Consider the following 27,943-nt stretch of genomic DNA (forward strand, 5'->3'; position numbering starts at 1 on the left):
AACTACCATTACTTTTTCTAAATGTGGCATTAAGAGTGACCAAGGAATAGAAGGCATTAATGCTCAATCACATCTTTTTTCTGGATATCAGCCGATAACAATCTGCAACTCATCAGGTCTGGTTATAGTTTAATTATTTTCTAACAGTTTTGGGTCAAAGAAGTTGCTAGATGGACTAGCCTTACTTGATAAATGGGCAAACGTTGATATGTGTGTTGTGCTGTTTTTCCATATTCCTTATGGCAAACCGACAACAAACTAACAGAACTCACCAAAAACATATTTATCTTTATTTCATGTATTTGGCCACTTGGGGGCAGTGCAACAAGTTGCTAACCAAATAGACATATTATCACCTTATGTATTTGATGTGACAAATGTGTTTGAGAACGGTCGCTTGAAGACTTGAGACCGAGGCATATACAGTATGTACTGAGCAGGGCTTGTGATTTAGTGTTCTCTCGGGACAAACTTTATAAAAACTGCTTCGGAATTATCTCAAAGAAATTCTATAATTTCTGTGTTTCAGAAATGTATCAAGAGCTTAAATAAGACAATTATTGGTTTAACTTGTTTTCTTCTTAAGGAAACAATGTAAGAAAAAGCCAGATATTCACAGAAGAGCTGTACCCGATCTGATTTTCTAGACATCTCTGTGTTTTGTCAGCAACTGTTTTGTTGATGTGAGCGGCTCCGTCTCCATGCACACTTTAGCGCTGCATCTCTCTCTCCGCCCTCCCTCCAGCGACACACACATCCTCTTTCTCCTCCTCCTCCTTTCATTCACACATTCTCTCCCTATCCTCCTCCCTTTTTCTGCCCGCCTGCTCCTTACCGTTTCTCCTCTACCCTCTCCTCCCTTTCCCTCTCTCTCCGCTCCTCGCTCCCCTCCTACCGTTTGGACTGCAGCAGTCTCTCCTCAGCGTCCTGCCTTTCTCTCAGCAGCCTCTGCAGGTGAAGGATCTCCCTCTGGTAGGAAGCTGTCCTCCCCTCCGCTGCCTCCTCCAACCCTGCCAGCCTGGTTGACGCTTGGCTCCGGTACACCTGCACATACAAACACACATAAACACACAGGAATGAGATGTGGAGTGTTGCTATGAAGGAGGAGGATTTCCATGAAGGACAGCGCAGCAGAGACAACTGGAGTGGAGGAGGGGGAGTCACACACATTGGAACAAGGTGAGGAACGACACACACACACTAAACTGCAGATCTTCTGTGGAAACGCTGGTGTGGCTGCATCTGTATGTCTAAGGGCTTATTTGTTTGGGTGTGTGTGCAGCCAATGACAGTTCTAGACCGGAGTTTAAGTCGTTGTATCAGCAGATCAGCAGCTGTTGAGCTGCGGACAGTTCAGAACTACTGCAGTTAGTGCAACACACACACACACACACACACACACACACACACACACACACACACACACACACACACACACACACACACACACACACACACACACACACACACACACACACACACACACACACACACACACACACACACACACACACACACACACACACACACACACACACACACACACACACACACACACACACACACACACACACACACACACACACACACACACACACACACACACACACACACACACACACACACACACACACACACACCACACACACACACACACGTGGCCTACATGTTTCCTGTTATACGGACTAGTTACCTCAGTTCATGCAAAATAACAGCCTTGTCAATAAAGTCAATAAAGCAATAGAAGGGCAATTCAATTAATGAAAGAATAAAAGAAAGAAAACACTGATTAAGATGCACAAAATAGAAACAGAGAGGGTGGATTTTGCTGCTCTGCAGTTAGAGATGTATTCATGGGAAAAACAAGGTCTGTCTGAGGACAAATGCTGTGTGTGCCTGAACTCTGTGTGTAGGAGTATATCACTGTCTGCTGGATAAAGGGTAACACAAACAAGTTGTTTTGACCCTTTACTCTGAATAATTATGGATTCTCAAGTAGCCGGGCTTGTCTGGATATGACTCCGAGATATTTTGTACTGGAGCAGTTAGTCTTGTGTTGTATTACTTGTTATATATTTAATATCTATTCCAGCCTATTCCTTCTTTCTATCTAGTAATGATGATACCAGATGAGGTGAGCTGTAATTATCTATAGAGATAATGTACACACAGCACATTTGACCCCCGACTGATCCTGTCTATTGTACCCAGAAAGCAACAGGGAGCAACCACCAAGCACTGAAAACATGGCTTCTCTTTGTAGAGCTTTTATCACAAAACTGCCAACAGATATCAAATGCTTTTTTCTTAGCCAACGAATCACAACCAAGGAGACATTCATGGTAACATAAGTGCCACATTAGTGCATCAGGTAGATTAAATGAATAGTTGAGTGAATTACTTTTCTCATCTAAATGACTCTAGTCCTATTAGTGTTGTGTGTGAATGACTTGTTAAAAATCCTCTGGAATGTCATGATTAACTTTATTACCTCTTCCATGAGTAAAAACAATGTTATTGCCCTTTATCTATACATTTTCTTAAGGTTTTAGTTTAAATACATGCACTTGTAATTGCAGTTTTGTAATTCCTACACATTTTCCACGTTTCTTTTAAAGAGCTTCTATTATGTTTTTCAGGGTTTTCCCTTTCCTGTAGTGTTTCATTTAGGTTTCTTTGCATGTAAATGATCTGCAAAGGCTAAAATCCCAAAGCTCACTCCAAAAGGAGTCGACCAATCACAACAGAGACAGCCAGCTAACCAATCAGAGCAGACAGAGGGTGAAAAGAGGTGCTGCAACACAGGCAATATGAGAAAAATAAAGAGCTTTTGGAACATTAAAGCATGGAGACATGTCACAGTAGAAAATTTCAATTATGAAACCTGAAATTAAGCATATAAGGGCGACTTCATTCTTAATTAGGCGCTTTCACACCGCAGTACTTTTCCCACTTTAGTTCCAATATAGTTCCGAAATGTTGCGTTCACACCAAAAAAATCCAGAACTAAAATGAGTTCATGAGAACCTTTTCACCCCCTTTTCCGTCCCTGCTAGAGAGCAGGGACTTTCGTGGGAGAAAAAGGTTCCTATGTCTAATTGGCTGGGCGGAATGCAAACTACGCCCCGTAAAACTCCCAACAAGTTTTGTGAAGCCGCCATTTTATTATCTTCACATTAGCATTATTAGCATTAGCATTAGCCCAGCGCACAAACGCAGAGAGACTAACTTATGGCAACACAAAAGAAAACATGGGAGCGGTGGAGATGAGGAGGTGTCGGTGTTCTGGCGATTTACTTGGAAGGCTTCAGTAGAAGCTGCTGGGAGTCCCAGCAGCTTCTACTGAAGCCAGTCCCCAACTCCGGGGACTTCCGGCCGCGGACTTCGGGTGGCAGTATACGCCGTGAAGTTGTTTGCGGCCTGCCAGTAAACCCAAACCAGAAGAAGAAGAAGTGACGTCAGCGGCTTCATTTGCCTAATCCTCCCCCAGGGACTTATTCCGGTGTGAACGCGATCTGTACTTAGTTCATGAGAACTAAAGAGTTCTCATGAACTAAGTTCTCATGAACCTTTGTGGGAAAAGTACTGCGGTGTGAAAGCGCCTCTTGACCCCTGCCTTAGCCTCTTAAGCCCTGAGCCTGTTTTTCAGGTCTCAGGCTCGAAAATGACATTCCCAGAACAAATGACCATATCTTCCCTTCTAAAAGGGTTAAATGAATAATCTTTATTCTCAAAGTAATGATAAACCTGTGAGTTGGATGTAGAAAAGTCAGAATCAATATAGATGTTTTTTATTTTAAAGAAAATTCAGATTTTACATAGTAAAAAACTGTAAATTATAGTGTCCGTCCAAAAATTATTTTTTACTTATAGTGAAAACTACCCTTGGATGATGGGTTAGTAGACTAAAAGCTTTAGGAATCCAAAGTACAACATATAATAAGTACCCTGTATCAAGATTGATGGAAAACAAGTGAAATTTGACCTTTTTAGAGAGATTTAGCCAAAAACCCCCACTTCTGGGGTCATTTGGGTGGATTTGACCTATCTCTGGCCCCCCTTGCTCGATTTTAATGAATGAAATCTCTTTATAACCGCTAGAGCCAATGGAATCGAGGGAAAGTTATATACACACCAAAACGTTAAATAAGGAGTGAGAGTGACGCGTTACCAAAACCGGAAGCTGCATACACTCTGGTGGCTACCATTAGCAGCTAACTTTTCCGCTCCGATTTTTAAATAAAAAATTGAATTATGGATTATAAATAATTTTTTAAAAGGCACAGGTACATTATCAACCTATGGATCAACAGTTGTAGATTTTTTTTTTTTCGTTTTAATGCCATTGAACACGTCTTTTGACCTAATTGACAGCTACGGTGAGACGATCTGCCGTAAAAGCTCCGTAAAGGTACGTGTTGTGATGTCTGTGTTTGCTTCCCCTGTCGCAAGTTCGGATCGCTCAGTGATGATACTATACCTAAATAATCAGTGGAGTCTCAGCTTTAATAGGCTATATTGTATGTGCAGCTACGATAAGTAATAAGGGTATCTTTATCTTGAATTGTGTGCCGCAGTGCGTTAGAATTTTTTCGCTCAGGGGTCATTTAGACGCTTCTTATGAGACTTGTGTTTTGTTTTGGTAAAAATGGTTCATATCTTCAGTTAGCTGAGATTCTTCCCGTTAATCTGGTGCTACACATTAATAGTTTCATAAATGTTAAGAAGCCCTGAGACATTATCTCGAAAACAAAACGGTGGGAGGGGTCCAATGGGGGGACCGCCGTGCTTAAGAGGTTAGAAAGATAAATTGCTTTCAAAGAGGCCACCTAATGAAAAACATAAACAAAATAAATATATTCTCTTGGATAGACTTGAGAGCTAAGAGCATGTGAACATTTACTTTTGCAGTGAGTTAAAAGGACGTTGGGTCCAACTAACTTTAACAGTGAGTATTGTCTTTCTATTTCCATAATCAAAGGGTAGTATTACTTCAACATGGCTAGGAACAGTTGCAAAAATGGAAAAGCACCTGTTTTCCAAGAAAATCTATTTACTTGTACACCAATAGTCCACCGAGGAAATGTACTCCTAATAGAAGAAAATTAGACCATTATCCGTCACAAATGAAATCATCATATATTCATTTTCCTAAGAAAATGGCACCTCCTACATCAGAGGGGACATGACTCAGATCTAGAATGTGTGCTTTCCATGCATTTGATGGGATTAACATCAAGTTCATAATGAATGTTTCTGCCTTTTCCTATCGACACATTAATTGTTCACTTTGCTAAAAACAATCTACCTGCTGAGCATTTTAATCTATCAGACATAATTACAGAGCCGAGAACCGTGACAGAGTAATATGACGTTTATGAGCGAATCATCAACATGGATTAGGTAGTGAAATACACTTACAGGCCTATTTAACCTTACCCTGACAATGAAATGTAAAACATCAAATCAAATTGTATTTATCTAGCCAGATTTGACTTAGGGGCTTTACAGTCTGTGATGCATATAACATCTTCAGTCCTTAAACCGTTGCAGTGGCCAAGAGAAACAATTAGAATGAATGGGGGTGGTAGCCTGATCGTTAAATGATAGATTATATATTTGAAAATGTTTGGTTGGACATACAATTAATAGGTTATAAATCTCGACTGATACAAAGAAGGGCTAAAATAACTACTATAAAATATGACCAATTAAAGAATACAAATGATGACTGTATGACTTATTACATTATTGGTAACAGGCATAGATTTATGACCTCATTCGAATGTAAAGTCATAATTCCCCAAAAGCTCTTTAATCGTGAGTCGGCTTGTTTTATCACATATTTACCTTACATATAGACCGAATATGTTAAATGACACAACCTAGATTGTTTTCGTTTCCTTTCTTAAGATTATCTCTATGATACTGACTACCAACTGCATTCTGAATGCTAGACAGAACGCTGTGTTTCCCAAAAGGTTGTGTATAGATCAGACTACAAATTGTAAGCAGTCAATATGCATACTGGGAGTGAAGCAGTCAATCAAAGTGTCACAAGTAATGTTTGTGACTGATTAAGTATCTGACTTGGAATTGATTTACTGACATTTACCAAACACTGACTGGTGTGTGTGTGTGTGTGTGTGTGTGTGTGTGTGTGTGTGTGTGTGTGTGTGTGTGTGTGTGTGTGTGTGTGTGTGTGTGTGTGTGTGTGTGTTTGTGTGTGTGTGTGTGTACTAATCCTGTTGTAGGGACATCAATCCGTGTACACACTCACATTGGGGGGACTGCCCTTCCTTTTTAGAACAAAATGCAATCATTACATTTTGTAACACGGTTTGTGTATGTGTGCGTGTGAGCGAGTGAATGTCTGAGAATGGAATTGGATACTATACAGTTGATGACCACACTGTTGTAATAACACAAATATAATTATAACTGAAAAGTAAAGCTAAAACTTAGTGCATCAGTATATAACCTTCTAAATTACGGGCCCACTAATCCTGCAAAAGTGACACACTCGCCTCTCTTCTACCACCGACCGCTTCTCTACGAAGAGTATTCAGGTGGTTATTAGTTGGCAGCACCTGTCATCAGCCACCGTCCTACTGTGGTCTGACGTGCTTCGCGGCCAGTTATGACAGGCTATTTCCTCCTTCCCTATGTCACAGACAGAGATTGGGAGCTTACAAGATCTGACTCGGATTTCTCAGTGTTTGAGATAGTCATAAAGTAAAACCACGGCTGCCAATAATTGAACCAGCCATCTCCCAAATGTCATGAGAAAACTGCTAATATGTCTTAAAGGGGCCCTTTTTATGCTCATTTTCACGATATCTTTGAGCATTTTGTTCCTTTGCTGTGACCTGTTTACATGCTTTAATGTTTAAAAAGGTCTTATTTGTGTCATACTGACGGTGCTGCAGCACACATTGTCACTTAGCCAACACATTTAATGTCTTGGAGCGCTAGCCAATAAAAGTGTGAGTGCTACATAGTGTTGTCCCATGTTAAGTAAACAGGGGAGTCCAGTAGGGGTGTTTCAGAAGGTTGGGGGGTGGGCTGGTGGGAACTATGGGATTTTAGCCTTTTGCAGACCACAAAAACCTATATAAACACACTACAGGAAAGGGAAAACCAAAAAAGTATAACTGGGCCCCTTTAAGAAGACCAAAAATAACCAATATATTGACCAATATAGCTGTAACTTAAAAGGCTTTTTAATTTATTTAATTTTGCAATAATCTTGTCAAATTGTAAACATAGTGTCAATGGTTAATAAAAAAACATTAGAATGTTTTAAGGTATTCATGAATGTATTTATTTGTTGTAGTTTTCTAAAAGATTAATCAAAAGATGAGCCTATATAAAGAAGCGTAATATTACGTTCCTTAGCGAACAAACATCTTTGCCAGATGTGTTCAAGATGCAATCAACAGTCATGCCCTTTCTAGCAGGGTGGCTAAGACCCAGCTGACAAGTGGATTCTAAAATCTCATCTGAAACGTGTCTGGACCTAGTCTAATCATGCATTGGGCACTTGGCCTCGCCAGTTAAGAGTCTCAGCATTGGGCTGAATTCTCTTCTCAACCAGCATGTGAATTCCCAAGTGTCCTTCTGTAATGAATGGAATTGGTATTTTCTGTTTGAGAATTATAAGGAAAATGTATCCAAAACTTGCCCTGAATATCCATCAAACCCCCAGGGAGGCAGCACAGCGACAGAATCAGCCCAGCTGAAGCGGTGACATTTAGTCCTCATAGCAAGCTGCGCAAGCCAAACCAATATATATACCCCCCCCCCCCCCCTCCCAATTGTAGCCAAGAGGCTGGCTGACCTTCTCCACACAGTTACAACAACAAAAACACTAAAAATTCAGAGCGGTGAGTATTTATGATTGTACACTTCATTGTTTGGTTTAAGTCAGAAACCTAAAGAGTCACAACTTGGCAGTGGCTCTCCATGTTTTATATTTTACTTTGCATATAAGCAGTAACTTTCAAAATAGGTTGAAGTACATTTTAGTCAGACAACTCACATTTAGAATCCTAATTAGATTCAGGTTTATTGCCATTTTGTGTATAGGTGCATACATAACCAAATTAATTTAAAAATAGTCATATATTTGTTTCTTTTTTTCAAAGGCTATTTAAAAAAAACTATTATACCATCAAAATATTTAAAAATAACTGGCTACAAGAAAACTAAATAAATACAGTACAGTAATCAAAAAGGTAGCAATTGAACAGAATTGTGCAAAAATATATAGAGGATTGTCCATTTACAGTTTGGAATCTAAAACATTTTGTGAGAATGAAGGATTTGGCCAGACAATTATTACTATCCCCTGGGGCAACCTCGAGACTATGGACTGATGCTTTTGAGAGCGTTTGATATACTGTATGTCGCAGTGACTCGCAGTACACTGACATTTCCTGCTTGAAACTGCTCTCAAGCTTCAATCTGTTTATTTCCTAAAAGGACCAGTCTCCTGGTTCTATTATTTGTCCCTATGAGAAGCCATTTAAAGATTTTTGGGTCGTACCACCTGTTAAAAAGCCAGTCATGTGTCAGCGCTGCCATATGTCCTGCCTTATGCTGAAATACGATTTGCGCTGCAGCCAACAACTGCTATTAACAGTCTCAATGCAGCATAAATCTTGCGCTTGTGTTAAAGGCTACTACTGTATATACACCCTCCCCTACTTTTATCTTCCAACCTGCCATTATTATAATTAACACCCCACAACCTCACTAACAGCACCATACATAGCCTCTTGTCCAATTCATAATTTCACATATCTAAATGGTCAAATTCCCTGCAGCAGTAGTAAGATTCTTTGAGCCATAAATCATAATTGCATGTGCAAACTGACTGACCTTTTCTGCGGAAACTGGCTGTCAAGTGTCATTAAGTAAAGAGGCAGTTCCATAGGGTAGACAGGCTTCATCCACATGAAACTGCTTTCCACCCAATCTTACTGAGAATGGTTAAATTAAATGGGAGCATAGTGACACAAAATAAGACATTAAAGGAATTGAATGGATACAATTAGTAAACCTGCTGCTGGCATGCAGGGAAAGTTGTAGCTGAAGAAATAGGCAAGATACTGAATGACTCCCACTGTACTGGTTGTTTACTGTATGGCTTCCATTGGTAGGAAATGCAAGACTGTGGTTACACATTTTAGCACTCAGAAGCCAACAGAAAAAACCCTGTGGTTGTATGTGTTGGCTCCCAGTGGTTAACCATTGAATATATAGAATTGATAGAAAACTAAAAATATACTGGGCATCTCTCAGTGGCCAACAACGGAATCCTGTTGGTTCCTGGAAAGCTCCAAGATGGGAATTTAGTGAAACTTCCTGAATGTGATGCATAGTAGTGTTTTAAAGGAGCACTTACTATTTGTCAGCTATTTTTTCTTGGCCCTGTAAAGAATGCCATTTATCCAATAAGCTTGTGGGTTGTAGAATTAAACTCAATGTCAAGGACAATCAGATTTTCTACCTTCCACAAAACTCTGCTGTCATGCCCTTCTAGTTTTAATTCTGTGACCTTCGCTGAGGGGTGAAGCTAATTGGGAAGTCAACAAGTGTGGGAAGGTTGTTGGAGGTTGGCTGGCAATGCCAAATAACAACTCTAGATAGGCATGCTGCATGTCGACACTAACACTGATGTACTTAGTTTTAGCTGCATGAAGATTACTTTTCCATCAGTACTAATTTGATTCTTTGTGCTACTTGCTCTGAATTGTGTATCAAATTGCATTGTTAGTCATTTACTGTCTCTCTTTTATACACACACACAGAACACACACACACAGATGAATAACGCTCTCCTACTCAGCTTTATCACAAACATCTGCCAATGTCAAATTCAATGTAATCTCTAACAGACCCTAACAGACCCTAACAGACTTTGCATATGAATGCAGGACCTGAAGAAGAGACATGATTTTGGGATCAAAACGTTTTTTGTTTTCAGTTTGTAGTCTGTGATGAATTGCCAAATTACTTCTCAGTAGGTTTTAGTGGCAGGTAAACAATTCATGTAGAGGACCAAAGATTGGCCGAAATGCTATTCTGCATTGTCCGATGGCAATTCGTTTTTTTATTAGCTACTGTAGGCCACGAATTGGCTTCTTGTGAAACAATCAGATCGCAGATGTAGTTTTTCAATTCCAACTCCATCTTGCATTTCAATTTGCTAATTCGACTGTAAACAATCGCCAGCACATGGGAGAGGGTGTATTTACCCAGAAACCATTTGTCCAGATAGCTACACCGAAAACCACAATATATCATCTGTTGGCTCTAGAGGCTAAATGGTGGTCAGACCAAGGCCAATGGGTTTTCGAGATTGATTTATGTTACAATTAGTTCTGGTCCTAAATAAAAGGATAACACCAGTATGTTTGGGCAACATCTTATTTTTATTTTGATATAACTCTTGGTGGATGATAAAGAAATGCAAATGGCTAGTCTAGGCCCATTTGTTACATGCTAATAGTTTGCGAGTGTTGGGCTGGACTAATAAATAATGGTTTGTTGGTTATTAGTAGGGCTGATCAACTTGAAACATGTATCTGTAAACTACCTGTTTACCCTTCTGGCACTTTTCTTATTTCTTTGTTCATCTTTTTTCATCATCTTAAATGTATGATGTGTGTTTCTGAAGAGCAGAGATGGTTGACAGCATTATGATGCTTACAGGGATATGCTGTGCTGCCAAGATATGTTGATCTTCTTACTTTTTGAGTTCTGCATTTTGATTACTGGCCACAGCAATTCCAACATGATGAAGATACTGTGGATGTGGTTACTGTTGTAAAAACCTATGCAGCGATCTACTTAATAGGTCCCAGCAATTAAACAAGGAGGTGCAGTAGATAAGTTGTTCCAACTTTTGGTCAAACATCAGATATCAGTAAAAAAGTGAGAAAGGAAGACGGCGAGCTGCTCTAATGTTTATTGCACCCCTGTAATGTAGCACCTCATGATTGAATTGGCCACATATCCTAATCTAGAGTAGTTTAATGGGTAGTCGATTCATCAAAGGTAAGTAAGCAAGTTAGTGTTGCTTTAGTGAAAAAAATACTTCTTTCTGTTTTGTTAGAGGGAATTGAAATAATGCAAACAAACCCAAAAATAAACTTTAATACCAATCTTATTGGTTGCACGTTTGTAGGTAGATAACAAAAATACTTATTGTGCCATCATGTAAACCTGAAGTAACTATTTAATTCACTCGGAGTTCCAATCACTGAGATCATAAAGTATTTGTGTAATATCTCATTGCTTCATAAAAACATTTATTGTAAGCACAATGTGGAATCCCCATGGCCCCCGTAGTTATTTTATTGAGGAGGTACAAGTCAGCCCTTCCGGCGATGCTATAGAAACCTATAGCAGCTCTAGGTGACAATTTCCAGTGGTGCGCTGGGCCAGGGGTAGCGCTTCCACGCAGTGGGGTGGCACTGTTCTCTCAATAGAAACACAACGGCAACGTCAGTGCAGAGCTGTTTTACTGCTATCAAGTGAATGCAGCTTTATTCTCATTAAGGAAAACAACTCTGATGAGCACACGCTGCTCCATGGCGTAAACAAAATCTGTCTTTTAATATTGTTTTGACTGAGAAGCCACTAGCATCAGAAATGACCCGTTTTAGAGCACTCTTTTGGTACACGTATGGGGGAAAAAGTTAACTTTCATGAACACAGGGAGAACATGTAGATATAACACAACAGCTCCGGTAGGGTAAGACCTCTTTGCTCTGAAGATACAGTGCTCAGTCAACCAACACATCGCATTCAAACGATTTTCTAGTTTACTGGACTCGAGAGTTTAATGAAGCTTGTTCTGACAGGTCACACTGTCAGCAGGGGCTGGATCAGCAAGTGGGCTACTGTGCACACTGACAAACTCTCAGCTCTCATTAATGCTTGTGTGACAGTGTCACCAAATCTATTTCTGTGGGTTTCTATAGCATCGCCGGAAGGGCTGACTTGTACCTCCTCAATAAAATAACTACGGGGGCCATGGGGATTCCACATTGTGCTTACAATAAATGTTTTTATGAAGCAATGAGATATCACACAAATACTTTATGATCTCAGTGATTGGAACTCTGAGTGAATTAAATAGTTACTTCAGGTTTACATGATGGCAAAATAAGTATTTTTGTTATCTACCTACCCAATCCGTTTTAAACTCTGTTTGGCTCTATTAGAGATGAATGAAAGAATGTTGACATAATTATTTTGTACTACACACTGACAAACAATATGTATTTATTGAACTACTGTGTGCCTGCCAAAGCATATATTATACACCTAAAATGCCCTATTGACACATGCAGTTTCCTTACATCAATTTAAAGAATGTTTACTAATTCAAACCTTTTGTTCAATACATTTATATATTGTGATTTTTCCGCTGTTCTACCTGCCTTGCTCTCTTATGCATGCCTGCATTATATGGCTGGGAGCTTCTAAAACTGAGCCACATCCCCAGACACACAGCAATTACTGCTTTATATGAAATACACTTTTACAACTGTATTACTAACAGAATAGCATCAATATCGGACGGATCATTTTAGATGTACACAGGTCTTTTTAATAGTTAAACATTTTTTTAGATAAATGTACCAGTCAACTCAATGAAGCACATGTACTGACCCACTTTTCCATCAAAGCTGAGTACTACTGAGCCCTCACCCTAATTACCCTAACCCAATTTAATGAAAAGCTCCGTTGATGTATCTTTTACTGTAGTATTCCAATAATATTTTAATGATTACCATAACATAATTATTATAGTTGAAAGTACTCCTCATGGTGTACTTTTTATGTGAATCCTTGTATAAGTATAATACAAACTTAAATTGCTATTCAATCAAATCGATAAATATTATTGGAAACATGCAAACAACTTGTGCTGTTATTCAATGGATCCCGTATACCAGTGGTCTTTACTATTTTTTACATGCGAGCCGCATTGATAGGACAAAGTCAATAGGAGAGCCACTTATCACCCCTTTATTTAGCCTACTGCCATGCGAGCCACCAATCAAAGCTTGGCGAGCCGCGCAATGAGGAACCCTGCCGTATACAGTACAGTTAAAGCTTATTCTGTGTATTTCAACATGAATTGTATTTATTTTCCTTAAATTAAGGAATTTTACCAAAAGCAATTCTGTGTCAATGCCTTGTTGTTGTGAATACGGTTAAAAGATCTGCAAACATCAGCATGAACATAGTCCTCAGGATCAATGGCATAATTCAGAGGCATCACCAAGCACATATTCTGACAGAAAAGGTCAAAGCTATCATCAACCATCCACACTGAAAGAGCAGAGAGGAGGGTACAGGGGAGAAGGGAATAATGATGGGAACGATAAGTGTCCCATCTTTCCTGCCATATATAAAAAGGAGATACAACCAAATGCAAGACAAACATGCACACACTGAAAACTTAAAGGGTATTTTACCAGAGCAGTCCACTATTTTCATCTATTTCGACTTGCCAAGATCTCTGCAGAATATTGACTGTTGGTAATTCTTGCTGTAAAGTTGCAGATCTAACAGAGTGTCTGGCGCGTTTAGACTACTGTAGCTGTAAAACACAGCTTTGACTTTGCTTTTATCTTGGCGATCAAAGTGATTTCCATTACAGTACAAAATATGTTGATCAAAGCACTTTTTGCCAAAAATAAACGTATTGACTGGTTACTGATAGCAGTTTGTAGAATAATTCAAAGTAATATTGATTTTCCCCATTGGAAAATGTGACTCTGGATAGACTTCCTATAATAGATCAGGCTCAAAAGTACATACACTAAAGTTCTAGAAAACAGATCTTACAATTTGAATGAAACTATGCTATAAGTTACTGCCCTTGAGAATGACATATCGCTCATCTGTCATCCCTATCACCAGGAAATCATGATTTGTCAATGCCCTTCAAAAGTTTTATCACTGACTAATACACCTGTTTTATGATGCAACAAAGCTATGTTTTAAGCACAACAACAACTTGGTTAGCTTCAGGGAAAGATTGGGTGTTTGCTAAAGATTAAGTACATAGTTAAGGCAAAAGACTTATTAGATTTGGGTTTAAAAGATGTTTGTTAAGGTTATAGGACCTTTGTAGTCATGGCTATGATGATAATAATAATCACATGTGTAAGGTTAGGGAATGAGGTTTGCAGAAAGCAGTTGGAAACGCTTAATGTTAAAGGATGACGCTTTTGTACACGTCATGCATTGTTTCTGATAGCAACGTTTCTGATAGGGCCGTGGGCGTGAAGCCAGCCCACATTTCCGATATTAGGTCATGACCGCAGCAAATCTGGATCAGCTCCATTGTACCCCCGTTTTTAGAGAATTGGGTACGGAGGAAAAGAGAGAGGGCTTTGTTTTCTGACACTTTGTGAGTTCCCTGACACACATATTTATTTATAAAAGACATAAAAAAGTGCATTTTGCATGATAGGAGACCTTTAAGTTCATATGGCGTGGTTAAGCCACTCCTTAAAAAGAAAAATCTCGACCCCTCCATTCTCGCAAATTTTAGACCCATCTCCCAGCTACCTTTTTTATCAAAAGCCCTGGAGCGAGTAGTCTACGCCCAGCTGCAGTCTTTTTTTAACCACGCATGGAATCCATGAAAAGTTTCAGTCTGGCTTCAAACCCATGCACAGCACTGAAACAGCCCTTTTAAGAGTTTTTAATGATCTGCTCCTAGCCGCCGACTCAGGTAGCCCAGCTGTCTTGGTGCTGTTAGACCTGACAGCTGCCTTTGACACTGTGGACCATAGCATCCTGCTGTCACGGCTTGAACAGTCCGCTGGCATCACAGGCTCTGCCCTTGCATGGTTCAGGTCCTACCTGACAGACCGTAGCTTCTCGGTACAGCTAGGTGCCTTCTCCTCTGCCAAAGCCCCTCTTACCTGTGGGGTTCCCCAAGGCTCGATTCTGGGCCCCATCCTTTTTCTACTGTACATACTGCCCCTAGGTTCAATACTCACAAAACATAACATTCCCTTCCACTGCTACGCCGACGATGTACAGATCTATCTGCCTCTCAAAGCAAATGTCACACACTCACTACAGCAGCTGATGGACTGCTTAGCAGAGATAAAATCCTGGCTGAGCAAAAACTTCCTCAACCTCAACGAGAGCAAGACCGAGGTCATCTTTTTTGGACCGCAACCTCCAGCCTCTCCGGTTGATATTCTGGGCTCTATAAAAAAAAACATCCTCCCCTCGGTCATGAACCTTGGAGTGACCTTCACCAGAACTTTTAAATTCGACAAGCAGGTCAGCACCGTAGTAAAATCCTGCTTTTTTAAAATAAGACTATTGGCCAAAACCAAGTCGTATTTATCTTTTAAAGACTTAGAAAGGGTTATTAACGCCTTTGTAACCTCGAGACTGGACTATTGTAACGCTCTGTATGTGGGTATGGACCAGGCCTCAATCAAACGCTTACAGCTAGTCCAAAACGCTGCTGCACGTTTGCTGACTGGCCACAAAAAGCGCGACCACATCACCCCTATTCTGGCCTCACTACACTGGCTTCCAGTTCGGTTCAGAATTGATTTTAAAATCCTTTTATTTGTTTTTAAAGCACTAAATGGGCTGGCTCCGGCCTATATAGCTGAACTGCTCCAGCGCTACACCCCAGCCAGAGGTTTAAGGTCTGCTGACCAGCTGCTGCTGGTAGTGCCCAAGACCAGGCTAAAAACCCGAGGGCACCGAGCCTTCGCAGCAGCTGGCCCTAGGCTCTGGAACACTCTGCCCCTCCATGTGAGGTCGGCCCAGACCCTAGGGGTTTTTAAATCAAAACTAAAAACACACTTCTTCTCTCTGGCTTTCTAGTTAGAGCGGAGCACGACTCCTGACTTTTCCGTGTGTTTTATTTTTATTTTGTTTTTTAAGATATATCTGTTTTAATTTATTGTCGTTTATTGTGATTTGTAGTAATGTGTTTTTATTATATGTACAGCACTTTGGCTCGACCAAAAATCGCTTTTAAATGTGCTATATAAATAAAACCTGATTTGATTTGATATGGCGACGGGAGGGATTTGTTGCCTGATCTGAAAATACCGTATTTTCCGGACTATAAGTGAAACCTGTGTATAAGTCGCTCTTATCAAAAAGTGTGTCATTGAGAGAAAAAAAACATATAAGTCGCTTCGGTGTATAAGTCGCATTTATCCACTGAAGTCTTCTGTGTCGCTGTTAAACAATTCCGCCAACTCTGTTGGAAGATGAAGCAGCATGTCCTGCTCCGGGCTGTCGTCAGACTCACCATCAAATCAGCTCCGATTAGACGGCCTTTCTGAATCCCAACAGGATGGTGTCGGTCGTCACTGAAGCCCATGCTGTGTCGATCCATCCCACAACATCCTGAAAGTTTCATGACACATCCTCCCGGTTGCCGTGCCTTTTTTCTTTTTCGGTGGTAGAGCAGTTTTCACTTGTCACGATTGTATACAGTGCCATCTCTTGCCCGTAGTTTGAACGCAGTCAGACAAAATACAATATATAAATCGCTTCGGAGTATAAGTCGCAGGACCAGCCAGACAGCTAAAAAAAGCGCGACTTATAGTCCGGAAAATACGGTAGGTTGTTTTGGGGCACAAATGGGGCGAAGCCTGCGAGCTAGTTCAGGCAGTCAACTCGACCACCAATGATACATTAACACGTGACGCACCTCGTCCCTCTTACAACCAACCACACACATTCTCCTAAACCTGCCGCTCTATTTAAGCTGCGAGATCTGCCTGCCTCTGCCTCGCTAATGCTGCCGCGTTCGTGCCCTGCTGCTGCGTTTACATTGCTACTGCTGCTGTGTTCATGTTGCTGCTGCTCGCCTGCCCCACCACCACCCCAGCATCCACCTGTAGGCTCGGGGGATAGTTATCTAATCATCACTCAATGTTCTTTGTAAATCTGTGGAATGATGAGGCCCGAGCTTGGACGCCAAACTCAAACTATATGCTGCTTGTAATAAACATATAAAGAAACACGTGAGTTGTCTGACTGAACTGATGTTGTTCCTCTTTGGAGGACCATTTTGTTCTAACTGCTTGTGGGAAATTAGCTTCTGATTAAATGAGGAAACAGACAATGCACATTTGAGCATATGCTGGATGTCTGCTAGTTGGCAGTTACACAACTGATGAATCCCAAGGTAGTTCTACTCCAGTTAGTGACATGGGAGGCGTATCCTTCAATATCTAGTACAAGATTCCACAACTGTTTTCAGATTGTATTATTTGTTCAGTACATTTGAATGGCCTAAATAGCTTGTTTATGTTTTAAGGTTGTAGTGACATCTCATAATCAAGGAAAAGGCTGCATTTATTCATACTTACTTTATTCTTGTTTTTCTTGTGCCATGTTATGAAATTGTGCTCGTGTTTCTTTGTCATGTAAGAATGAAGGACATTGCTAGTTAATTTCATAGCCCAATTGAGCCATAGTGAAAAAGATTGATTGACAACTGCATAGAGGACTACAGTTCGCATTACTGATTAAGTGCAATTTGCAACCTAGACAACAGGCTAACTCAAGATGTTTCTATGTGCATCCAAGATAATTATTTAAGATGGACGTCTGTATCTTGCAGAAGTACACTGGTAGCCGCCTTAACCCTTGCAAAGCCAATCTCAACATGCCATATGAAAATTCCAATTCCAGTCTCCCAAGTGTTTCCATAGATCAATGTAATAACCCAGAAGTAAACTTCAGGAAGACGTAACTGGATTCATAATTACCTTGGAGAGCAAAAACACAATTTCATCCATTCCAGCATCAAGGCTCTACTCCAATCAGTTCCTTAAGGTCAGCTTCGGTCCACCTACTCATGACTCCTCCATGGTGGAGCGACATACATAAATGTTTCCAGACAACGTTTCACCTTCCAAATTCAAAATATTTTTCTTGGAGACAAACTAATTAGTCAGTCGATTTTTCAATAACTCAGTCAACCGGAGAGAAGATTGTTAAGTAGTACATGAAAACACATATATTCATACATGTGTAACGCAACACTGGGCAGATGTTGTACTACATTAAAATATAAATGCATACATTTGAAGGCTATACATGTAGTATTTTTAAACACATTGCTTCAATTTCCATGTGGGTTTTATCATATTGCTGGGACTCAAGGTAAATTATTTGCTAATCAACCACTCAATCACTCCATTGGTTATCAGCTGCAGTCCATTTAACACCAAATAGATTCCATCTGCCTGTATTGAACAATATGGTCGCAAGCAGGGTTGGGAGGGTTACTTTGTAAATGTAATCAGTTACTGATTACTGAATACATGGCTCTGAAAGTAATCCGAATACAGTTACAGTTACGTGTCTTAAAAAAGTAACGTATTCAGATTACTTTTAGATTACTTTTGGATTACTTTCTTTTTCCATCACAGTATGTTTTGGTGAACAGGAGACACAAAAAGCAAAAGGAAACTGAACGTGTTTTTACTGTTTTAATGGCTTATCAAGAGCACAACTGAAACATAACATCTGAAACGATGTAACAACATAATAAACTTTTTGGGGATGCAGCTTGGGATGTGAGGAGTGAGGGACACGGCTTAGAACGGGCGTGTCGCCTTCTGTCCTGCCAGTGTTGGCAGGACATGAATTAAAATGTCGAACTCGGACTTCATTTTAAGGACATTTCGGCCAGGGGTCAGAGCTATATTTGTTTAAGCACCGGATTGGCAAAACAGGAGAGTGTGTGCACCAGTCTGCTTTGATCTATGAATTCATGTCCGTGACTCTCACAGTATCTGCTGCCCACAGCTGTTTTATAGAAGGAAAACCTCCTTCACTTCATGAAATCTCTGCAGCACCAGGAGGCAGCGGGAGGGTTAACTCGGCCTCTGAGAAGAGGAGCGCGCAGTGCCTTTCACGCACCGCCTTTCACGCACCGCCTTTCACATGTTTACCTTCAGAGTCATTAGAAAGGCTAAAGAGCGACCGCAGGCCGATGTGTTTTAACCACACACACACACACACACACACACACACACACACACACACACACACACACACACACACACACACACACACACACACACACACACACACACAACACACACACACACACACACACACACACACACACACACACACACACACACACACCACACACACAACACACACACACAACACACACACACACACACACACACACACCACACACACACCACACACACACACACACACACACACACACCACACACACACACACACACACACACACACACACACACACACACACACACACACACACACACACACACACACACACACACACACACACACACACACACACACACACACGATTTAAACGCAGACTTTTGTTCCTCCATGTTTCGTTATTATTGTTTCACTGAGCGGACCCACACATTTCTTTCAAACGCTCCCCTTTTCTGGTCCATCTGCGGCGGAAATAGGTTTTGTGCGCTGTGATGATTCGGCTGTACCTTTAGTAATGAATATTAAATGTTGTGAGGAAATCTTTCCACCAATAATTCCAATAAGTAATCCAAAATGTATTCACTTCAGGTTTACGAAAGTAACTGTAATCAGATTACTTGTTTTTCAAATGTAACGCGAGCTGAATACAGTTACTTGATTTTTGTATTCTGATTACGTAACGCCGTTACATGTATTCCGTTACAACCCAACCCTGGTCGCAAGCTATTGAAAAATTCAAGCTTGAAAATATACTTTCAGAGAACTATGAGCAACCTCAAAAATGCCTTGTGTTTAATTGTTGTTCCCTATAGGCTACACTATTCTGATTTAAGATTTGTTTTCCGTGGCAGTACGAGAGTGATTCCTCATGGGTATGATGTGGATTGTGTTCATAAACCTTTCAACACGAAGCCTCAAAGCAATTTCAAGGTTCAGAAATTAAGAATATGGCAGCAGATAAAGAATGTACAACTATTTTTAGTTGTTGAACCAGAGCAGCCCGGTGGAAACGTGTGTTTTCCCAGGAGACAACATCCATCTCCGCAAATGGTTGCGTAGTGATGGAATAGCCTGTGGTGATTAATAGATTTCCACAAAGAGAGGTTCCCCCGTGAACGTCAAAACTGCACACTTGGCTTATTATAACTCAACTCAAACACCAGGGTTTAGCTCTACGATGAGAAGCTAATAACAATTATTTGAAGTGTCAAAAATACATTAAACGTCTCTACAGCAAAGTGGTTACAGAATTGCAAGATCTAATTGTGTTATGTTCTTATGTTTGTTCCTTTCGGGACTCTATGTGGTCTGTGTTTTGTTTTTATGTTAACCTTAGTTTCTGCCTCATGTTGTTATTGTATTCATGTTTCTGTGGTCTTAATTTTAACTTTTGTTCTTTCTTGTGAAGCACATTGTGAATTTTATTTCTGTGAAAGCTGCTATACTAAATAAACCTATTATTATTATTATTATTATTATCCCCACTCAATTCCAGGTGATGACTTTAGTTGCATATATTACCTCTCCCTTTAACCTCATTTCCTATCTCCTCTTTGTTGTTGACAGTCATCATTTATTTGGTATTTGCTTTTTAAAATATTAATGATAAATTGCTGACATGTGGTAAAGACAATTTGATTGAGAGGTTGACATGCACAAGTTTGATTTGGTTTGTATACAGTTTGTTGTGAAATTGAAAATCATAGGATTTACTGGAAAAATGTAATTCACATTTCTGGCAACTGCAGAGGGGTAATGATTATTGACAGTTTTTCAATTGTAAACTTCAGCTCCAAGCTCATGTTGCATAACAGGGAGCTGTAATTTGTCCTGCACAATCCCAGTGCAGTGCCCTTTCTTTGCAACATTTTTATTTGTACAGGACGTACAGGGAAAACTGGCAGATTCTGGTATTGATGCAGCAGAAGCTGGTTATTTCTGACATTTGACATTTTTCTGAAGGATATTTTAACTGCCTGAAATATTTAAAAGTCAGCAAAACACAGTGAGCCTGCTGGGGGATTTCCAGTGCAACATGCACCTATTCAATCTATATTTCATGTTCATGAATGAATGAAGGACTGGCTTTTCTTTATATAGCATTTTCCTTATGGGAGGGGGACTTTGTAATGACTAAATAAAGATGTCAAGTAAGAAGTAACAACACAAATGAGGTAACTGCTAAAAAAAAAGCTAATGGAAGCACTCAGTGATTTCTAATTTCTGTAAAATGGTTAACCTTTATTGAACCATACAAACATTGACAAAAAAACATGGACCTAGGGCAGGGGTCTGCAACCTTTTTGAACAAAAGAGCCATTTTGCCCCCTTTTCCAACACTTTTTTTTGTCTGGAGCCGCAAAGCATATTTGATAGCTTGATAGCTTAAAAATATCATCTGTGGAAGCCGTAGTACTGTAAAAAGCACGACCAATCATTTTAGCCAGCCCGGCTAAAATAACTGGATGGCCTACCTGCCTGTCAGCCTTCCATCTGTGCACAAACTTATCTCGTGCCCTCATTGGTCATGTGCGCGTTCGTGTGTGTTGGAGGAGGGGCTCTGTAAGGAAGTGGCAGATTTTTTCCGGTTGTGTATTTTCAAATTCTAGCGCACTCGAGCTGGTTTATCCAAAATTACCTAACCCACCTTTAACTGATTGAATTATGACTGAAGATCGTCAGCTGTCTTCCTCTTCCGTTTTTTTCCTCGATACGTAAAGTAAAGGCTGCAGCACCTTTGACAACTCGAATCGTTTGCTGTGAAAGCATATAACTCTAACCACGCAGAATTAAACCCTCTGTGTTCCTCCGATACTTTTATTTTCTTTGATTTATCCATAGTTCGCTCATCGAGCCGGGGGTCAGGCTATTCACCTGCAAGAAAAGGCGCTGGTGCGGGACCGTAGCAGGATGTGACGCATCTTTTAGTTGACTTAATTAAAACCGTTTTGTTTTTTATTTATGTGTCACAGTATCATCTCAAAATACGAAACATTTTCAACCGTGCAACAACATTTAAATAGTCCTACAAATACTTTTATTTGATTTCCTTCTTATTTTTGTCTAAGCTCAAGGGAGCCAGAGCAGAGGGCTTAAAGAGCTGCATGCGGCTCGAGAGCCGCGGGTTGCCGACCCCTGGACTAGTGGAACAATCCGAGCAGATATCCAAAATAATAAAAACTGCTAGCATGTTCGAGGGGCTGATCAAAATATATTTTAGAGCGGACAGGGCTACCCTGAATGTTGAGAGAACCAGAACTCAGCCCCAAACTACAATTCAAGCCAGGACTGGGATCCACCTGCGGCACATAGTTCTGACCCAATGAAGACCTCCCACCACACTGAGACAAAACATGTCCACATCCAGTAATAAACATAATAGGACAATAGAGGCAATGTAGCTTACGTCTTCGAATGCCCTATCTTTACCACTATGGGACTTGTACCTGTTCTCACATGCCCCTCAATGGAGACAGATTTGGGCAAAGTATAGGCAAAATACTTAGTAGGTTTCTAATCTGTTTCTGATTATAAAATTCAGAGCTATTCTTAAAAGTTTGGCAGGGTTGTCGGACATTAATGAGTGAAGTACTGTAAGTTGCACATTTAAGGCACAAAATAGTGAACCGGGATACTTCAGAGTAAAAGAAAGGTTGAATTTCCGTGAAAATGTTTTGCAAGGGAGCCAAAGAACTGGGAAGCTGTAAGTAAATCATTTGAATAGAGCCACCAATTGCTCCCTAACCCTAACCCTAATAACGATATCGAGGTATTTGGTCAAAAGTATTGTGATGTTTAATTTGTTCAATATCGTCCAGCTCTGGTGTGAGGGCGCACACTCTCTGAGTCACATTTCAGCATAGAGACAGAAGGGAAGTGGGCCAACTCTTTCCTAACTCATTTCATCTTTATAGGCCAGAAATATAAACAATTATCTTATATCTTCAAACACAAAGCATACGTGTTAAATAAAACAAGTTTAAAAATAGTTCGTGAAAACATGACCGTCCACATAGTCTTTGATGGAAGAGACTATTCATGTTCTGCATCTAGAGACTTTATATAAGTCACATTGTAACAAAGTTAATTAAATGATTAATTAGTTAAAAATATATAATACATAATATGAATATGTAATTCAATACAGTATGTAGAAAAATACATTGATGTCAGGATACATCTTTTACTGGTCTGGTGATAGGAAAATAACAGCCCTTTTTCTATATGATCCCATCTATTTCCCAGGCCTAATGAACTCTTCAAGAAAACCACAGCGTGTTTGTTTTTGCTTTACTTACTAAAAGGGTTTCACGCCTTGCCTCTTGTAGTGGGTTATCTGAGAACACATCATGGCTCAGATATATTTTGTAATAAAAGCAGAAAGAAAATGTGAAAGTGGTGAAAATTGATCTAGTCACTGTATCATGATAGAATGTTTGCAGAATTAAATTGGTTATTGTTTTCTTATTTTGTCTTGCCCTTCTTTAGCTTGTGTATGATTGGACCAGCAAACTCACTGACCTCAGAGAATAAACTCAGTGTTTCTGTCCTTTATGACCATTATTATAACACTACAAAACAAAAGATTGTCATGGGGTGAAGTTTTAAAACAATGGTTCTCATTTTATTAATAGTAATTGGGTAATCGACCTTAGTTCGAATTGTTATTTTTGTTATTTTCTTCTATATTTTGGCTATTTGTGTTTATGTAGAGTTGCTCATGTGGTCAGTTATATTCCCTGTTAAACCTTAATTTAGATAACCTTTTCACCAGGGTATAAAGGGCTTACCTATTCTACTTGTATTTGTAGTCTGCAAGCTTTATTTGGGTGTTTGTGCATGGCATCACCGTTTTGGACCTACATAATGTGATGGCATTATAAGTTAAACCCCTATTACTGTCTTACTGCTCAATAGTAGTATTAACAAACCAAGGTAGTGGGTGAGTGGGGGGTTTTAGAGTTGATACTACAATAGAAACATCCCAAGCTCCATGTTCAACAATCTCTCAAAACCACCACTGAACCAACAATCTATTAACTTTGTACTACTGCATCAAACACATTTTTAACCAGGAGATTCCCACATTATCAACATAGTATCCCATACAAGCATGTACAAATGCATCAGTCCAGAGATGGAGTACTCGAGTCCTGGACTCGGACTCGAGTCGGACTCGAGTGCCGATTTTCGGGACTCGTGACTCGAGTCGCGCACTGATTGACGCGACTCGGACTTGGACTCGTGAATTCTCGCGCACGATGACTTGGACTCGGACTCGGACTCGTGAATTATCGCGTACACTGACTTGGACTCGGACTCGTGAATTTTCCCCCCCACGATGACTCGGACTCGACTTGTACATTGACGCTCCGACTTGGACTCGGACTCGAGCAAGTTTTCTATGAAGTCTGATGTCCTCTATCCTGGCGTGTGCACCTGCTGCGAGGCGAGTTCACGTACTGGGCCCCGCTATTCCAGTCTAAAGATGTCTAGAGACACACCCCGCATCGTGCTGTATGCTTTCACACATTCTGCTTCCACATTGGAAAAGAGCAGCACAAAATGCTCGTTATGTGGAAACAATATTGAAGAGAAGGCTCCGTAACACATTACTCTAAACATCGAGTTCAGACATATAGGCTGTCTTGAACACTATCATCAGAGTAACGTGATCTAATCAATAAATAAAGATTCAGCCGATAACACGAAAGCACATGGCTACTTAACATGCAGAATGACGTCATTTTGCATGCTAAGTAGCCATGTGCTTTCTGGGGCTAAATCTTCATCAGTAAACCGATTTAACCGGTAAAAGTTCCTTCAAAATAAGGGTCCCGATCTTATTACTATCAAAATAAAAGTGCAAAACGAAAACTTTACCATAGGAAAATATTGGCATACAAATATAATCACTTCTCTAAAAGGTAACTAATTTTAAATATAGTTTATTTATATATAATAATAATATTAATATTAGTAATAAGCTTTATATTTGTATAGCACCTATTACAAGAATTGTAGCCAAACTGGCTTCACAGCAGTTCAATAGATAGATTAGTATAACATGACAGGATAAAAGCAATGTAGAGGAGCAGCTACATTTCAACACATATATCCACGAAGATTAATACATGAAGACTTGTGACTCGGACTTGACTTGGACTCTTCTTAGGTGACTCGGACTTGGACTCAGACTCGAACACAGGTAATGATGACTCGGACTCGGACTCGACTCGGACACTCCTTGGGTGACTCGGACTTGGACTCGGACTCGAACACAGGTAATGATGACTCGGACTCGGACTCGACTCGGACACTCCTTGGGTGACTCGGACTTGGACTCGGACTCGACTACGACTCTCCCTTGGTGACTCGGACTTGGACTCGGACTCGAACACAGGTAATGATGACTCGGACTCGACTCGGACACTCCTTGGGTGACTCGGACTTGGACTCGAACACAGGTAATGATGACTCGGACTCGGACTCGACTCGGACACTCCTTGGGTGACTCGGACTTGGACTCGGACTCGAAGAGTGGTGACTCGAGAGTGACTTGGACTCGTGAATTGGTGACTTGACTACAACACTGCATCAGTCTAATGTTACTGTAAACTGCCCTGAATATTAGTCACTCACAAATATGTGGTTGAACTATTGAATCTTCATATTACCCAAAGGGTTTGTTTCCACTCTACAATGCACATTTGAACACATGGCCATAATGAATCAGGAAGACGGTAGCATTTCCTCTCGGTGGAATTCAGTTTCACTCTCAAAAGCTTAAAACCAGTTCACCATCAATTAAGCTAGAGAAAGCAAGATCAAAAAGAGGAAATTGTAATAAAACTCTAAACTCAAAATATGAGTGGGCAATGAAAATAACAGTTACATACTACATTATAGAATACATGCTTGCTTACTATGGATATATGCTTCATGGACCACTGATCATTAGATCTTATGAATGATGATTGAGAATTTCTGCCAGAAAACAGATGTTGGCGTTTTCTCATATCAGGCCTTAATTATGTACAGTAGCACAAAAGATGTTGGCATACAGTATGCTACTGTAGTAGTGATACACGCCAAGGATGATTCATTTGAAAACACACTCATAACCTTTACCCTAGATATTCGTTAAAACACTAATATTTTTAAAGCTTTTTTTTACTTTGACATTTCATTTCTGAATAGTTTTGTATTCAGACCATATAACAACCTAAAAAGGGCTTCATATAGGGGTCAGGGTTGAGGTCATTTAAATTAAGATCTGTAACAATATTGTATAATATTGTATTCTATTCAGAATTCCCGAATTAACCGGAAATGTTCAATGAGCCACTGTTCCCACCACCTCTCTGCAAAGATCAATAGCATTCCTGGCTATGCTATGTCACAAAGGCTTCTGGGATGACACCCAGATCCAACTCCTAAATCATAAATCATTCATCACCGTCAGGTTCAGGGAATAGAAGCAGTCAGAGAGGAAGGCAGATTGCTGACCTTTCTCTGCTGGGTAGAGATAAAGTAGTCGCAAAAATCAGTGTGTTTCAGTGCAATTTCCAACGTTCTAGTCAAAGTATTTTGTATTGCTGGACTATATCAATGTCATTACCTCTTACCCTCATTCTGATTGTGTCTCTACCTCTTCATTTTGTTCTCAACTTCCTCAGAATATGACTTGAAGATGAGCTGTCCTCAGGCTGAGTTAGAGGAGAAGGACTGCCCTCAACCAGAGGAATTAGAGTGTAAAATCTGTTACCAACGCTACAATGCCCACAACCGCAAGCCTAAGATCCTGGACTGCCTTCACCGGGTCTGTGCCCGCTGCCTCGGTAAAATCCTGGACATTGCTGATGGGGCGGCCTTCATCTCATGCCCCTTTTGCCGACACCAGACTGAGATCACAGAATACGAGGTGTCAGCCCTCCCTGACGATGTTATCATCATGTCCCACTTGGCGATGCGGGACAAATCCTGGAGTTCCGACCATAAGGAGGTGGTCCTGACTCCTACGAGTTTCTCCTCATCAAGCCCGTCCCATGACTCATCAAACTGCCTGGTCATCACTATAATGGAAGTGCAGAGGGACTTGCAGCACTCCCCAAGTCGAAATGGCAGCTCCGACGTCTATGCCGAGCAGAGCCTGGACTCCGTATCAATGGGCTCCAATGGACCGGCTGAACAGGACGCCCTGTCTAAGTTGTGTAATCATGTCCCACGTATCCTGGTCTGGCTGCTGGGTTTCTTATACTTTGGCTCACTGCCTCTAGGAATCTATTTATTGGTGATCCAGAGAGTGACCCTGGGCATTGTATGTGTTAGCCTGGTGCCATCAAGCCTGACAGTTTGTCTGGTCTATGGGTTCTGCCAGTGTCTGTGCCAGGGCATGTGTGACTGCTCCACCAGGGGCTGATAGGATGCTACTCAAGAACTGGTGTTTGTAGGATGGAATAATGTCAGCTCCAGGTATTTTGTGTGTTTTGTGAACAGATAGGGGGCCTTTATGTAAATATGATGCCCTTTCCTAAACATACTTTTCATGCCTAACAGTACATTTTGTTCATGCAAATAATGGGCCAGTAAAGAGACCCAATGCCGCCTTTAGCATTGGACCGTGCTTTTGTTTGTTAGTTGAGCACTGCAACTCAAAAACAGTTTGGCCAACAGGAACATAGCTCCTTGCAAGCTGTGTTCGTACATAGGAGTAGTGCCTGTAGGTAGATTTCTGTGATGTATTTCTGTAATCTTTATTTGTATTGTGCTGTGTGTATTAGTCAAACATTACGTTTGAGAGCAGACCTTTAACCTTTGACTCGCATAACAACAGCAGTTACAGAGTCCTGGGCCCTCATTTATCAACATTGAATCAAAGGAATTCTAGAAAGTTATCCTTTTAAAATAATACATGGGA

The 27,943-nt window shown here is 40.5% G+C and overlaps 2 protein-coding genes across 6 annotated transcripts in view; one reads left to right on the forward strand and one right to left on the reverse strand.

Annotated features, from left to right (window-relative positions):
- cep89 (centrosomal protein 89) overlaps positions 1-27,943 on the reverse strand; it is a 108,085-nt gene that overhangs the window by 33,743 nt on the left and 46,399 nt on the right. For all 5 annotated transcript variants that reach the window (XM_034132744.1, XM_034132743.1, XM_034132741.1 and 2 more), the window contains exon 17: positions 896-1,044. In XM_034132744.1, coding sequence (XP_033988635.1) covers positions 896-1,044 — 149 coding nt within the window. The remainder of the gene's footprint in view (positions 1-895; positions 1,045-27,943) is intronic.
- On the forward strand, positions 1,034-27,831 carry zgc:165481 (uncharacterized protein LOC100073327 homolog). The gene is made up of 2 exons (XM_034132745.1): positions 1,034-1,179; positions 26,703-27,831. The coding sequence occupies exons 1-2, from the start codon at positions 1,116-1,118 to the stop codon at positions 27,443-27,445; spliced, it is 807 nt and encodes a 268-aa protein (XP_033988636.1). The 5' UTR covers positions 1,034-1,115; the 3' UTR covers positions 27,446-27,831.

Source organism: Trematomus bernacchii, unplaced genomic scaffold, assembly GCF_902827165.1.
Source record: "Trematomus bernacchii unplaced genomic scaffold, fTreBer1.1, whole genome shotgun sequence".
Lineage (NCBI taxonomy): Eukaryota > Metazoa > Chordata > Actinopteri > Perciformes > Nototheniidae > Trematomus > Trematomus bernacchii.